This window comes from Phoenix dactylifera, chromosome 8 (assembly GCF_009389715.1).
Source record: "Phoenix dactylifera cultivar Barhee BC4 chromosome 8, palm_55x_up_171113_PBpolish2nd_filt_p, whole genome shotgun sequence".
Classification (NCBI taxonomy): Eukaryota; Viridiplantae; Streptophyta; class Magnoliopsida; order Arecales; family Arecaceae; genus Phoenix; species Phoenix dactylifera.
Window position 1 is genome coordinate 21,082,804 of NC_052399.1, and position 13,996 is coordinate 21,096,799.

Here is a 13,996-nt window from a genome sequence, read left to right on the forward strand (position 1 = left end):
TATATAAAAGGATCTCTCTCTCTCTCTCTCTTGTTGAGGCAGAAGTTTTCATTTTGAAGAAATAGAATCTTTGTTTCTTCACATCTGTTGACTCCACTCCTCCAGAGGGTGGCAAGCGTCATGAACAAAAGGGAAGGAGTTAAAGGATGGTCTAAAGGCAGTGCAAGGTGTCATTGGTGGAAGACGACGGAGGATAACAGGGCTTGGATGGTGGTGTGCTTGGAGGGACAAGTCAATTAGTGAAGCAAGTGCATATATTGGCATTTGGTGAAAGGTGTTTTGGAGTAAAAGGTACTATCTTGGGTTGGGATTGGGATTTCGTAGCCCACTAACCCTGACTTGAAGCCTAGGCTTTTGGTATGAAAATTAGGCCTACTAACCTATTGGGTGTTGGGTTTGGGTTTCAAAATCAAGACTGATTTTTTTCCTGGTCCCTTTGGGGTGCAGGTTGAGCCGCACCCTTAATGTGAAAGCGGCGACAATCATTTGTGCATAGTTTTATGTATAAATATTCTACTGTTTTTCTTTTTATTCAGTCATCTTAACAACTAGATGGTTCCCCTCTCTGTCTGTCTCTTGCAAGCTTCCTGAGGTTCTTTCCTTCTATAATGAAGGTGGCAATTGAAGTGCTGACAAGCATCGATGCAATGGATAACGAGACAAAAAATTAGTTCACTCTCTTGTTCCCCTTGCCTCTCTACTTGTCCACCCTTGACCTTGCCCTCCTGTCTTGTCTTATGACCACGATAAGGCTCAGAATAACCTAACAATTATCCAACACAAATGTTGAAGATTGGTCAATAATCAAGTAGTCTTGGTTTAGATTTGTGTTTTTATATAATTTGGTTTGGGTATGGATATGAGAAATCGGAGCAGAACTCATTGCATTATTATCCCTTACTGCATTTTGGTGTTGGGGGTGGGTGAGAGTTTGGATGGGGGTGTGTTTAGAGGTAGAGGGTGGTTGGCATGGCGAATAGGGCATTTAGGGGTTTGGAGGGAGGTATGTTGGACGAAGAGGATGAAGGTGTCAAGGGGTGGGGTAGGGTGGGGTGGAGTGTACTACTACCACCCATTGCTGTTCACCACTTGATAAAATACCTTCTACTGGTGCATAATTTGTTGTTGCAGCCCCAAAATATTGACAAAAGGAAGCATGCAAGAGCGACTTAAGCTTTACATAGGGGTGGAAATTGGATGAGTCGGGCAAGGTTAGAGAACAAACTATAATCAACATGAGATCCCAAAACCTGTCCAGAATTTGATTGATTGGGCCAAGATGGATCAAATCAAATTGATTGCGTTAAGCTGGATTTTTGAGTTTAAGAAATCACATTTTTCACTTCAGCATTTCAATGAATAGCTTCCGGGTCTCAACCACGGACCCTATTTCACAAATCTACTGATGATCATCATGCATAAAGAGCATGCAAGGTACTTGGGGATTATTTTTTCTTCTTTTTTGTTAAATTATTTTGAGGAAATATGACCAACATTGGGGAATGGTGTTTTCATTAATTGCTCCTTGGTCGATAAATTTGGAGAGTGAAAGTAGAGATGTTTAATTGCTCGATCAAAAGAAAAGAAAAGAAAAGAAACAGAACCTAGGTGCTTCACACTCTCATGTATGGTATACTGTCTCGGTACCAGGCTTCGTATTGGTGCCATCCTATCATTATAGCGGTACTCCTGATATGGGGCCGGTTTGGCATACCGAGTATCGGTACCGAATCGGTGCGGTACGGTACGATATGTTCTATATCGTCCGATTTGGTATGGTATGGCATACCATGCTCTCATGCATAATAGGCTGGCCTAGTTCAATGTAGCTAATCGAGCCCAAGCCTGTAACAACCCACCAAAACATCCTTTACAAGGTTTTCTAGACTAGTCACAACTCTAGAGAAAAGTATATAATTGATTGTGATGGTTCTTTGTTATCCTATGACCAATAGGAGATTGGCTAGCCTTTGGGCAATATTATTAATGTGGAATTGCCTTTCTTCCTCTTCGGTGTTTTTCTTCCCTTTTGATTGCTAGAGTAGAGAGGAATCTTCTTGTTGACATGATCTACTCTACAAAGTTGTTTTCTTGGAAGAGAGTAGAAGAGAAAATATAGACAACCCATGTAACTATTTAAAGAGAGATTAGATGAAGCTAGAGGTACAACCATGGTCAGCCGAACCGGCCGATTTGGCCCAGCATAGACTGGTCCGGCCTGGAACCGGTACCCGGACAGCGTGGATACCGGTTCCAGCTATTTTCGGACTGGTACCGATCGGTACGCATACGTACCGGCTGCGTACTGTCTCGTACCGGTGCAAACCGGTACCCTTTTTTTTTTACTCCAACGCACGCGTTGTGGATTTTAAACCCCAGTGCACGTGCGCTATGGTGCAGAGCACGTGGCTCGTCCCTCGGGGCAGAGCGCCCTGCGTGCGGTTCCTCCCGCGCGTTTCCGCGTGCAGTGCGGCATGATTCCCCGCACTGAAAATCGCCTCATGTGCGGTTCCCTCACCTGCGCGGGGCATAAATGCCACAAAGTCATAAATGCCCCACGCGGGCAGCAGACGTGTGCGGACGAGAACTGAAAAAAAACAAGGAAACCGGTTCGTACCGGACCGGTTCCGGTACGAACCGGTCTCGAACCGGTCCGGTAGGCGACTGGTATGCCTACCGGTACCGGTTCAGCGTACCTTGGGTACAACTATGTGAAACCAAAGGACAAACCAATGACGAGCCTTCAATGAAGCAGGTTGCAAGTTTGTTGCATGGATCTGGTCAATCGCACCAAATTTCTAATTGGCCCTATGTGAATTGTGGCAAAAAATTAGTGGAGTTGAAGATTTAACCTCCATGTTGATAGGGCTTTATGACATATAGGTAGCCTATATATATTTTGAAGATTTGTGCTAGTCAGTAATATTTTGAATGTTCTCATAGATGCATTGTAGCAAGCCAAGGTTATGTGAAATTTCACTAGATTGAACATAGCTATTTTTCACTTACTACCACTCCTTGAATGTTAAGAGTCTATCATAGCCAAGATGTAGTTGTAGGCTTGGTAAGTATTAGTGATCTTAAAGTTTTTTTTTTTTTTTTTAAATTTGTTGTTCATAGAGTGGTTTATGCTTAATTTTTATTCACATTATGGCGCTTATAAAAAGAATTTCTATTAATGGCAAAAAATCATGCATGCTGCACTTGATTTGGTACATATGCACGGGAATGGTGTTTAACCTTTGAAGTAATCTGCAATGTAGAAGATCTTCCTCTTATTTTTGCCCCAAGAAGGTTTTGGAGATGTATCATATTACTCAATTAGCACTAGCACCCCCTCCATCCTAATTAGTGAAGAGGGAAAAATTAAAAAAATGATTTTGAAGGAGAGAGAGGGAGAGGGAGAGCGGTGAGGTATTACCTAGTAATGGGAATGATCCAAAATGGAGAAGAAAGTACAGGTTGCTAGCTCACTCTCCGTCATCTCTCATCAACCATGAGAATGAGCGATAGAGAGAGATAAAGATCAAGGGGGTCAGGTGGTCTAGGGCCCCCGCGGCCTTCGCCGCGCCCCCGTGGTTGCTTCTCCCTCCTGCCCCTGCTCGCTCGCTGTTTCTCCCTTTCTTCCCTGGCTCCGGTGCGTACCGGTTTCCACGGCGGAACCGTACTGGTAGGCCACCGGACCGGTCCAGTAAGGGCTAAACCGGCTGGTACATACCATACTGAGAAGATGGAGTATGGATTTGGAGAGGAAGATTGGGGGATATGAAGGCCCTTCCTTGGAAAAGAGGATTTCATCCACCTATACCATAAGTCAGTCATTCTCTTACATGCAAATACTTAGAACTTAGTGGATTTATATAAGGAAGAAGGTCAAATAAAAGCAAAACTTTTATCTCCTTGAGAACTCACTACTAACTAATGTCTCCTTCGCTTCTAGCTTTGGTAAATGACAATAGCTAATTTATAGCACCCATCTTAAGAATTACGAAAACTTGCAATACCGTAGCTAGTATGGGGGAATCTGTGGCACCAACATAAAGATGACTCCACCTCCACTTTTATAAAACATTTAGATAATGTTATATATTTGTTCACACTTGAGTATATGGGTTCATGTTGTGTTGGTTGCCAAATGCTTTAGCCCAAGCTTGGCTGGAATTCAAGTCTGCTTGGCCCTAAGCCTGACACAAGCTAGGGATCAAACTGCCAAAATGTGAGCCAAGTTCAGGGTTGGGTTCAGAGCTTCCTGCCTAATTTCCTCCCCTAGCTTTACCTTTCACCCATATGTTCATTTAGATTTGCCTTCATTGAAATTGGACCAAATATTTTTTGGCGCCAATTTTTTGGTATCCCTGCCTGAAATTTTAAAATTCAAGGTTTTGCATTACCAGTCCTTATTGGTCCCTATTGGCGTTCTGTACCGTACTGGTACCGAATTGGTATAGTACAAAGGCTTGAACTAGTACCATAGGAAAACATGGTATAGGTGCTGTTCCAACTTAGCGCAACTTTATTGTGTCAGTATAGGTGCATGCCATGCCGTGTCGTACTGTATCGGTATGGTACGATACAGGACTTGGTAGCGAGATGGTAGATCTTTGTTCCATATTGAAATAAAATTTGATTAGTAGGTCATCAAACTCTATTCCTGTTCTTTGATTAGAACAAGAGGTATAATTCCATTTTCCAATCTTTCATGAAGATGATTGAAAACACCAACCAGGTTAGTTTAAGCTTTTAGTAGCAGAGAACTTCCACTTAAGGTGTTGTACAAGCTTCAGAAACTTGCCCCTGCATTCACTGCCTGAGTGTTTATTCTTTTTTTGGTTTAGAGAGCGATTGAGAGAGAGAGAGAGAGATCTACTTCCTTGTTTTTTGAGAAGATTATTATTCATTCAATAACTTTATTCTTTGATGACATTGCATAGACCTTGATATGGAGGTTTTACACTGGACTTAGCTATTGAAACACTCTAAACCATTCTCTCAAATAAAGCACATTTCATCATGTACAATGCGCTAAATCAAATCAGAAAAGAAAGATATGAGCTACATGATAACTTTAGTTCGATAAGTTTAAAGTTTGAAGATTTCCCTCATTAAGCTACAAACAAAAACATATGCCATAATATGGAAATGAGGCAGGGAAGTTTTTAAAGTAGAGTATAATTAAATCCGAAAATATTCTCCTAAGATTAAATCTGCTAATGCTCACACCATGAATTTTTTTTTTTTAAAGGAAAAAGTCTAATTGAGCCCTAATATAACTCTAGATCGAAATATATCAAACTAAAATCAAACTACTGATGCAATAAAGACAACCTCAATCTTAATTGATCTCTTAAAATCTAGCTACCAAAATGAGACATGGTGACAAATCAAAAGTTTGATACTTTTCTTTTTCCAAAAAAAAAGAGAGCTGTAAGGATGTAATCTAAGGCCTTGCTCCTCTCTTCTTGATCTCAAATTCTACGTTTTATCTTGTTCTTGAGTTGAGCAAGACCTTGTTGAAAGCCTATCGAACTGTTTCGAGATTCTGCATGTATGTTTGTATTTGCATGAACATGTGTCTTTTATTGTGTGATAGTATCACCTAAATCATTCTTTTTTATTTTCTGTTAATATTATACTTGCAGCTTCCTGTCATCTGGGAGTACAACAGAATGAGCATGTTAAATCTTGTTGCTAGTCTTGTGAAGGTAAAATATTTGTTCTAACTTTACTGGATTCTCTTTTATAGATGACATTTCCACCATGATGTCATCATAAGGCTGTTATACGTGGTACCAAAAACTGAAACTCTGCTTTTCTGTATTGTAGCCTCAAAGTGCTGTTGGAATTGGAATGTTTATTAGTGGTAAAGATATTTGAAAAACTGACCCATGCATCAATGCACCAGTGGGCCATATAATCCTTTACAGTTTTGAAATGTCAAAAATTTTTCACATTATATATTGAACATATTAATAGCTGTTCACCTGTTTAGGCAACATTTTGTCACTAGTGTATAAGACAAGTGTTGGGAGAGGATGATTATGGCCTGTTGCAGTGCTGTTATCCTTAACTCAGCTTAAATTTCCAGTATACTGCTGATTAGATGAAGCAAAGCACATCTGTCTTTGAAATTTCAAACTCTTTGATTTGAAGTAGTTTTCACAGAAGTTGTCCGACAGGACTTATGCCATAAATAGTGATAGCTATTATAACAGTTTCGGCCAATGTCCTTTGTGATATTAACAAATACAACAGCATAAGAAATAATAACTGCTATCTCTGCACGACATTCATTTTGCTAGGTTTGTGATGACCATTATTTGTACATCAATACTGTGATATTAAAATTGATCTTATAAAATAAATAACAATGTTATTTTGTATATACAACAGTATTTTATTTGACTACAAAATATTCATATTAAACATTGTAGTATGTTAAAATGTTATGGTTCATAGTGATCGATTACAAGGTTTAAATTCTTCATACTTCAAGTACAGCATGGTACGGCTAGTACATGCCAGTATGGTATGGTAATTCAATCCATAATCTGCTATAACTGGTATGATAGTCCTTAGTGGCTTTGAGGCATATCCAATACATGCAGATAGCAGTGTTATTGAAACAGTCATTGTCAATAAGACACTCTTAATTCCAAATCTTTCTATAACATGTAATGGTGAGATGGAAGGGTTTATCCTTATTATGTTACTGGGTGGTAAATTGGCAGCTTAGCAGGGCAACTGGATTCTTCATTGACTGGAAAATATAAAATATGTGTGTGGGTAGGCTTCTGAAGGAGAAGCCAGAAACCTGCAAAATTCTAAATAATAAACTATGCTGGGATATACTTAAAACAGCATGATTCATGATAAAGTTTAAATGTTCTTTTTTCAATTTCATGTATATTTACTTGGTGCCATTTTTTATGTTTCAGTTAGTATTGTTTGGTGTTGGGCTGTCAGATTTTTCTTTTTGAATTATGTTAATCTTTCAGACAGGAGTTCATGGAAGGATATTCTCATCAGACAAAGGGCGTCCTTTACCAGCCTCTGTAGTGATCCAGGGAATTGATATTAGAGTATGTCTCCTCTAATACTAAAGAAGAATTTGTGTTAATATGTTTTTCATTAATTTTAGTCAACTGGATCATTTTGGTCCAAATTGTTCATGATAATGGTTTTTAATTCTTCTAATCATTGTGTATTACATCTAAGCACTTGGGCTATCTTATCATGTGGATCGTCGGTTCTGTAGCTTAAAAGCTTTGTCTACAGTCAACCATGACTGGAGCTAAACAGTTTCAAGATACTGCATATTTTTGATAGGGTTCTCTTGTCCTCAGGGGTTGCGATTTTTGTAGAATACATAGAAGATGGAAGAAGTGTTCTAGATTAATCTAGTAGAATATTAATGAATGTCAGAACATTTTGTGGTTTCCAACCACTTGACCCATTTCTTTTCTGAAGGTGAATGCTAGCAGGACATACGGTGATTACCATCGCATGCTTGCCCCTGGGGAGAGGTATGAAGGTAAAATCTCCATGTAAAAGGTTCTTGTTTTATGCTAGTCTGTTTTTCCTTGATATTGCAACATGTATCATCTTGGCAATCACCACAAAGATCACTTGTCAATAATTTGATAATTGAAAGAGATATTTTTTAAGTTTTAGGGACTTACTAAGTAGTTTTCCTCAACTGCTTTAAGCCTTTAACCAGCATTGCTCGTCTCTTTTAGTGATGAGAAATTTGAGCAACTTACCTTGTTGCTTAAGTTCTAATGGGGTTGAAAGTCCTGTTTTCACTTTCACATGCTGAATACTCAAATACTGGATAACACATACTGATCTATCCAAATGCCTAGATGGTTTTATGTCTTTTGCCTATGATCAACAAAATATCACCAGATGGATCAACCGTCATGTACTCTGTGGAGCAGTGGACTGTCTTGTTCCCATGTTCGGGCTCCTTCCAGAGCTCTAGATGAAAGAGTTATGCCTTTTTTGGTTAATTCTAATTTCGTAAACATTCGCCTGCCTCTTGGCAGTGTTGATGCTTATCATTCTCTTACTGCATGGTAGATTACCTTGTCAATGTGACCTGAATGGTTATGCAGAGAACATGTGGTGTACCATACGAAAGAATGCCTTGGCATGTTCCTGAAATACCTGCATATATGGACGCCCTAGAAACTGCTGGGAGCTCTTGAATTTTCAATTGAGATATTTGTATATTTGACATGGTGATGCTTAAGACCATATTTGATGTGTTCTCCAAATTAGATAAAGCCAATGATTTTCAAATTAGAACTCCAGCTATGAAACTCTTGATTTGCTCTATCTATATAACTTAGCAGCAGGAAGTGTTTGGTTATCGTGGAAACCTAATGAAATTGTGTAAACTTTTCTTGCAGTTACGGCATCTATGCCTGGCTTCCAATCTAAAACTACACATATATTGCTGGAAGATGAGGCTATGAACTTGGATTTCATTCTGAGTCCAGAAGATTCAAGCAAACATGAGGAAGTCAGGAACGAATGTGATTGCACCTGTGATGGCAAGGACAAGCTTGAGGTGGTTGAGTTTCTAAGGGGGATTAATTTGGGGATATACCTTCTGCTTTCTGTGATGTTCCTCATTTTCTGCTGTCTGTTGAGGAGGAAAACAATGTTTAAGTTTCTAAACCGTAGACAGTTTAATGGGTATAAAAGGTCAATTGTTGTGTAAGGCTTTGACAGAAACACGCGCATGTTGTAAATTATTTTTTTGGCTAGTTCAAGGCTATTTTGTTGCCCTATGGCATGCAATTTCCGTTGGGAATAGGCTTGATGGGATTGTTGTGTAAGACTTTGATAATAACATTCAAATGCTGTAAATTATCTTTTTGCTAGTACGACGCATTAACTGTTAACCTGACAACTGGTGATACTCTTCTACCAAAAAAATAAAAGGCCAGTGCGATGCCATCACATTAAACCCAGCGGTAAATTTGATGAGATTTAAACCTCTGTGGGGACGCACAAGGAAAACAAACTGCCTTAACTATTTGGAAAATGCTTCAGATGCCCGCATGAAGCTCCCAGAGCTTACGGCAGCTGAGCTGGCAACTCCATAATTAATTGGCATGTTATTTATATAACTCAGCAAGAAAATAATTTGTGCGCACATAAATGGAGCCGCATGCATTACTCTATTTATTTTGTGAAAAATTACTTGTCATTTAACTTGTTTTACCCCATCTGATGAGATCAAGTTAGGTTGCCACCCTGTTTGTTTATTAAAATTTTGTTGTCATTTCACTTTTTTTGCCATCAGATTAGATCAAGTTGGTTGCTTCTCTCCAATTAACAGCCAGCACATTGCTTGCGGGGAAAAACAAAGGGCAAACAGCCAATGCAACTGAGTCACGGTTCATGCTGCATTTTTTTTTTATTTAATTGGTCCGCTAACATTATAAAATTTGCTGCTGCTTTCCCTAACAAATTTCAACAGCTTTATTTTCTTGAATGATCCCAAATTAAGCGTTCTTCTCACATATTTCTGGCTTTCTCCTTGGTGACCAAAGCACCCATCCGTTGCATCAACAAATCGAAGTCATCCTGGGACCTGATGAGGCTCAGACGAGCGTAGCGGTTATCCGCTCCAAATTTGTACCCTGCGCGGGAGATTATTCCTCCAGCTCTCAATACAGCATGGCAGTTCCTGTCTTCCTCCTTCTCGCACTTCAACCAAGCGTAAGCTGCCGAAAGGCCGTCAACCAGAATGACCAGAGAAATCATTAATACATGCTTTGGCAATGCTCGGGTCTAATTTCCATGAAAGCTATTAGCTATGATCGATGAAACATAAACATGCCGTGCAGGATGTTAGCTTAAGAATTTCAAAGGCGGATCGGAGAAAAGAGGGGGAGAGCAAAGATAGGATCGATCGGATAGACGCCTTCGAGTGAAGGGAGGTAATTAAGAGTCACCTGGAGAAGGGTCCCTGATCTTTCCAAAGTAGCTGCAGTACTCAGGACGCATTTGTTGGAGGGAGAACCGGTCAGACGACGACACAAGCTTGTTCAATTTGTGCCACCTTTCCCTCATGGTACTAAATGCAAACCCAAAGATGCTCCCTGCCGCCCCTCTCTCTTCAGCCAGCATCGCTTTCAAGAGCTTCAGACTTCTTAGATGAGTATCCCTGGAAACACCCATCGTGTTGATTCCCAGGTAGCTCAGCATTCTCCTGTACACTCCTTCATCCTTCACGATCGCCCACCTGCATGCCGAACAAATAAAGCATGAGACCACCTCCTGAAACTCATACACATTCCTAGAGCAGAGTCTCCGATGCTTTTACCCGAATCTGCTGCCGGCGTGACCTGTGAGCTTGGAGATGGTGAAGAGCATGAGATCGCCATCAGCCGGAGCTTTGACTGCCGAGAAGTGAGGCCAGTAGTAGGCGTGGTCGTAGATGACGGATGAACCTTGAAGAACTGGTTGCTGCAGGCGCCCATCTGGGTTGTTGGGAGATGTCACAAATTCGATAAAATTTGCCGCAACTTCTCCACCCATCTTTGACGTGACTCCTTTCCATTCATACGCTCGGGAGTTGAAGAACTCGGTCTGCGTCCTATAAACCTGAACGTCGAAGACAAGACCCAAGCAGCCATGCCATTAGGAAGGAACTTGGCGACATCGTTAACAGTCATACTGGAAGGTGATTAAGATGGAGAGGCAACCGTATAGTAGGGAACGGATGCAACAACGCTGGCAGGTGATGATGCCGAGCTGTTGGGAGAAAGAGCATGGACTGCTGCATTGATCAGCTGCGTGGATCCGGCCCCAAAGACGATGAATCTCCCATCGGTGATTGCATTTCCTACATGCGAATGCAGTCTTCGAATGTGTCTCTCGAGTTCGATGGAGATGAAGTAGTCACCATCTGTTTGGTAGCTCATGCGGTGCCAACCGGCCACAACAACTGCACTGCTCGCTGCATGCTGCCTCCAGTATGGCTCCAGGAACAGGGGATCGCCACTGCAGCAGTCAAATAAATAGCGTTTATGAGAAATGAACAATGCGAAGAATGGCAAGGCCAACAATGATAGAAAGATGATGATGAATCTTCTATTGTAGACTAGGATCATCTCTCTCTTCCTCTCTGCACACACACACACACACACACACACACACACCATATATATTGCTTTCATCAAAGCAAGTTGCAAAAAGCCTAGGTGCTCTTTTGATCGCTAACTAGGAAGAGAATTACATTACATCTAAATCAGGAGAGGCTCTATATCATTATTTCTTCTGAATCTGTGCAAACTGATATAATTGCACGCCAAGAAAAAAAAATGCATGTTGTTATTGTTAACTTTGAATGTCAAACTTTTTGCGTGCATGACTGATATGAAACATGTTTGCTTCTTATTTAACACCGTTTCCTGTAAGCCTAAACAATAAGATATCAATCCTACTTGGTTTCCTCTTTAACATTGAAAAACTAGTGCAAGATTTTTCTTGAGATAAATCGGTCGATAGATAGGTAGAGAGAGAGAGAGAGACTTAGTTTATAGGCAAGACTATAAATTAAAGATATTCTATTGATATGTGTAGTGATGTAAACTCGAAAAACTAATGCGAGAAATTTATATAGACATGACTATAAATTAAAAGATATCTTACTGATATGCTTATTGATACAAATTCACCAGTTTGCGACCGAATTCAAGAGCATAATTTGAGATTCTGAAATGTTTTAGGGTGCACACGGCACTGAAATGAATTTTCCCTAGTTGATATTGAAAACCAGGAAAATTCTATCCATCTAATTCAACACCAAGAGCCCCACCTTTCAGCATCAGCAGCACAACCCTGCACAAACTCCGAGCAATCTTGGCCTCTATAGCATGCATTACACTCGCAGACATGTTTGCCATCGACGAGAATCCCGTCCACAAAGGCTGATCCATGCCCGGAACACGAGAGAGCTGCAACAGCTTCAGCCTCTGTGGCTGCTCTGCTGCTCCAGCTTAGCTCAGGCGATTGGAAGAGGGCTCTAGAGATGAAGAAGAAATTCAAACATGGAGAACATAAAAGCAAGAATAGACAGAAGAGGTATTTGGAGCTGTAGGCCTTGGTATTATTGGACTCTTTGGGCCCTTCTATCAGTTTAGAGAGGTGGGATGAATCCATATTTATTTGTTTTATTTCCATTAGTTTTCGAGTTCTATGAGGTCCTTTTATGTTCGAAGCTTTAGCTTGCGTGGAACAAACACCAATCTGCAAAGAAACCATTCAACACCCGGAAACTTTGAGCAGGTGCCCATTTTGAATACTAGATTAGGAATGACCACTTTGATGAAGCACCAGATCAGGATCGTTGACTGGACCCAATAATCTTCAGATCAAGGCGGAGGAAATGACGGCCAATAAACTAAAGCAAAAGTCAGCATCGGCACCATTGAGGCCGTCATCTGCTTCGTTTCAGGAGGCACAGATGATAATAATATGATTCGCTTCTTGGTGCGGTTTCTTTGACCAATCTTTCTGGTTTACGTTCTCAAATTGTGTTCGCAGGTCATGAATGACGATAACCATTAGTATTTCAAAATAGACTGCAGTTCAACCCATTGCTTCCAACTTGTTGCATCTTACGGGAAATTGTAAGCTTTGAAAAGTAGTCTATGAAGACGCTAAAAATAATCAATTGCAATGTAAGAACAACCTGGAATTGAGTGGAGATGGCAATTTGTTTTCTTCTGCTGCTGCTGCTTTTTTTTTTGTGGGTGTAGAAAATTGTAAGTTTTGAAAAGCATTGATGCAGGACAACCTACCAATGCAACCTATTATGATTTCAGAAATCAGTAAGCGTTCACAAGAGTAACTTAAAATTTACTGGTTGCTCATTTTTATTTGGAGTTAAGGTACGAGATTAATCAATATAAGAGATTAGATTACAAACAAGTATTATAGTTGTTCTGATCCTAAAGTAATCTGATCATGGAATGTTGAGAAACTTTCTGTTGCTAGAATGTACTAATTGAATAACAAAGATTTTTAAAAGGGTTGGTAGGATGGGTGTGGAAATGAATGAATCTAAATTTTGAAATTTCAGCAGCAAGGTAAGTTTTCAACGGTATAGATTTCATGCAAGAGAACTTAGAACATAAATCGGTGAGCAAATCCAGGAGGAGGAACCTATTACCTGTAGGGAAGAAGAGGATCAGAACCTTTCATTGGTGGATCCTCAAGCAATGACGAAGATGAAGGTTGCTGCGCAGAAAAATTAGCAAGTTGATTTGCTGAATCTGGATCGTTGCGCATTGGGGATGAATGCCAATGAGATGATGGACGGCTGGATGACGACCCGCGGAGGAGGGGCTGCTGCTGATGCACGAGCTGATGTTAGAATTGAAGATGGAAGGCTCAGATCAGAAGGAAGAAAGGATCATGTGCAGGCAAATGAAGGAGGAATCCTTTGGAGACTAGGGCTCCTAGTTTGACGTGGATTGGGTTGGCGTGAGGACTTCCTTGCTAAACAAAGGGTCCTTCTTAGATGGTTCATGAGATGAAACCATGGGAGAGGCGTCGTGGAGAATGAAGTCCTTATTGTTCAAGGAAAGAGGCGCTTGGAGAAAGATCCTATTCCTATTTGGATTAGGATTGCTTGTTAATGGAACGCCTTTGATGCAGAAAAATTTGATTCTTTGTTAGAGCAGGAAGACACCAAAATAAGAAAGAAGGTTGAGAGGTGTGGGAGAAGAGAAGAAAGAGGGGATCACCACACAGCATGAAGAGAAGGAGAAGAGAAGCCACGCACGGCTGAAGAAGGGAGAAGAGAAGAGAGAAGGAGGCGGCCAAAGAGAAAGGAGTTTTCATTCAATCATCAATTGCCCAAAGAGAAAAGCCTTACATCAAGTCAAATAATTGATAATAATCACATAATAAAGTAACAACAGGTTGTTCATGCAAAAAACTTGCTTTTACCTTAAAAAAAATAAAAGCAATA

General features: G+C 40.4%; 2 protein-coding genes across 2 annotated transcripts in view; one reads left to right on the forward strand and one right to left on the reverse strand.

Annotated features, from left to right (window-relative positions):
* The window catches only part of LOC103709752 (carboxypeptidase SOL1), a 30,195-nt gene extending 21,304 nt beyond the window's left edge, over nucleotides 1–8,891 (forward strand). The window contains exons 12-15 of the mRNA XM_008795246.3: nucleotides 5,640–5,702; nucleotides 6,996–7,079; nucleotides 7,468–7,531; nucleotides 8,412–8,891. Coding sequence (XP_008793468.3) covers nucleotides 5,640–5,702; nucleotides 6,996–7,079; nucleotides 7,468–7,531; nucleotides 8,412–8,725 — 525 coding nt within the window. The 3' untranslated portion in view covers nucleotides 8,726–8,891. The remainder of the gene's footprint in view (nucleotides 1–5,639; nucleotides 5,703–6,995; nucleotides 7,080–7,467; nucleotides 7,532–8,411) is intronic.
* Nucleotides 8,892–9,052: 161 nt separating this feature from the next.
* LOC103709751 (tryptophan aminotransferase-related protein 4-like) lies at nucleotides 9,053–12,732 on the reverse strand. Its single transcript, XM_026805680.2, has 5 exons — nucleotides 11,837–12,732; nucleotides 10,722–11,019; nucleotides 10,340–10,620; nucleotides 9,969–10,258; nucleotides 9,053–9,737 (listed from the first exon to the last, which is right to left on the reverse strand). The coding sequence occupies exons 1-5, from the start codon at nucleotides 12,280–12,282 to the stop codon at nucleotides 9,529–9,531; spliced, it is 1,524 nt and encodes a 507-aa protein (XP_026661481.2). The 5' UTR covers nucleotides 12,283–12,732; the 3' UTR covers nucleotides 9,053–9,528.
* Between the last annotated feature and the right edge of the window lie 1,264 nt (nucleotides 12,733–13,996).

Coding starts and splice junctions, on each gene's coding strand:
- LOC103709751 (XM_026805680.2), bottom strand. CDS start 12,282: ATGGTTTCTTTGCAGATTGGTGTTTGTTCCACGCAAGCTAAAGCTTCG. Junction 10,621..10,721: donor CATCCGTTCCCTACTATACG/GTTGCCTCTCCA, acceptor TTCGACGTTCAG/GTTTATAGGACGCAGACCGA. Junction 10,259..10,339: donor CACGCCGGCAGCAGATTCGG/GTAAAAGCATCG, acceptor TTCGGCATGCAG/GTGGGCGATCGTGAAGGATG.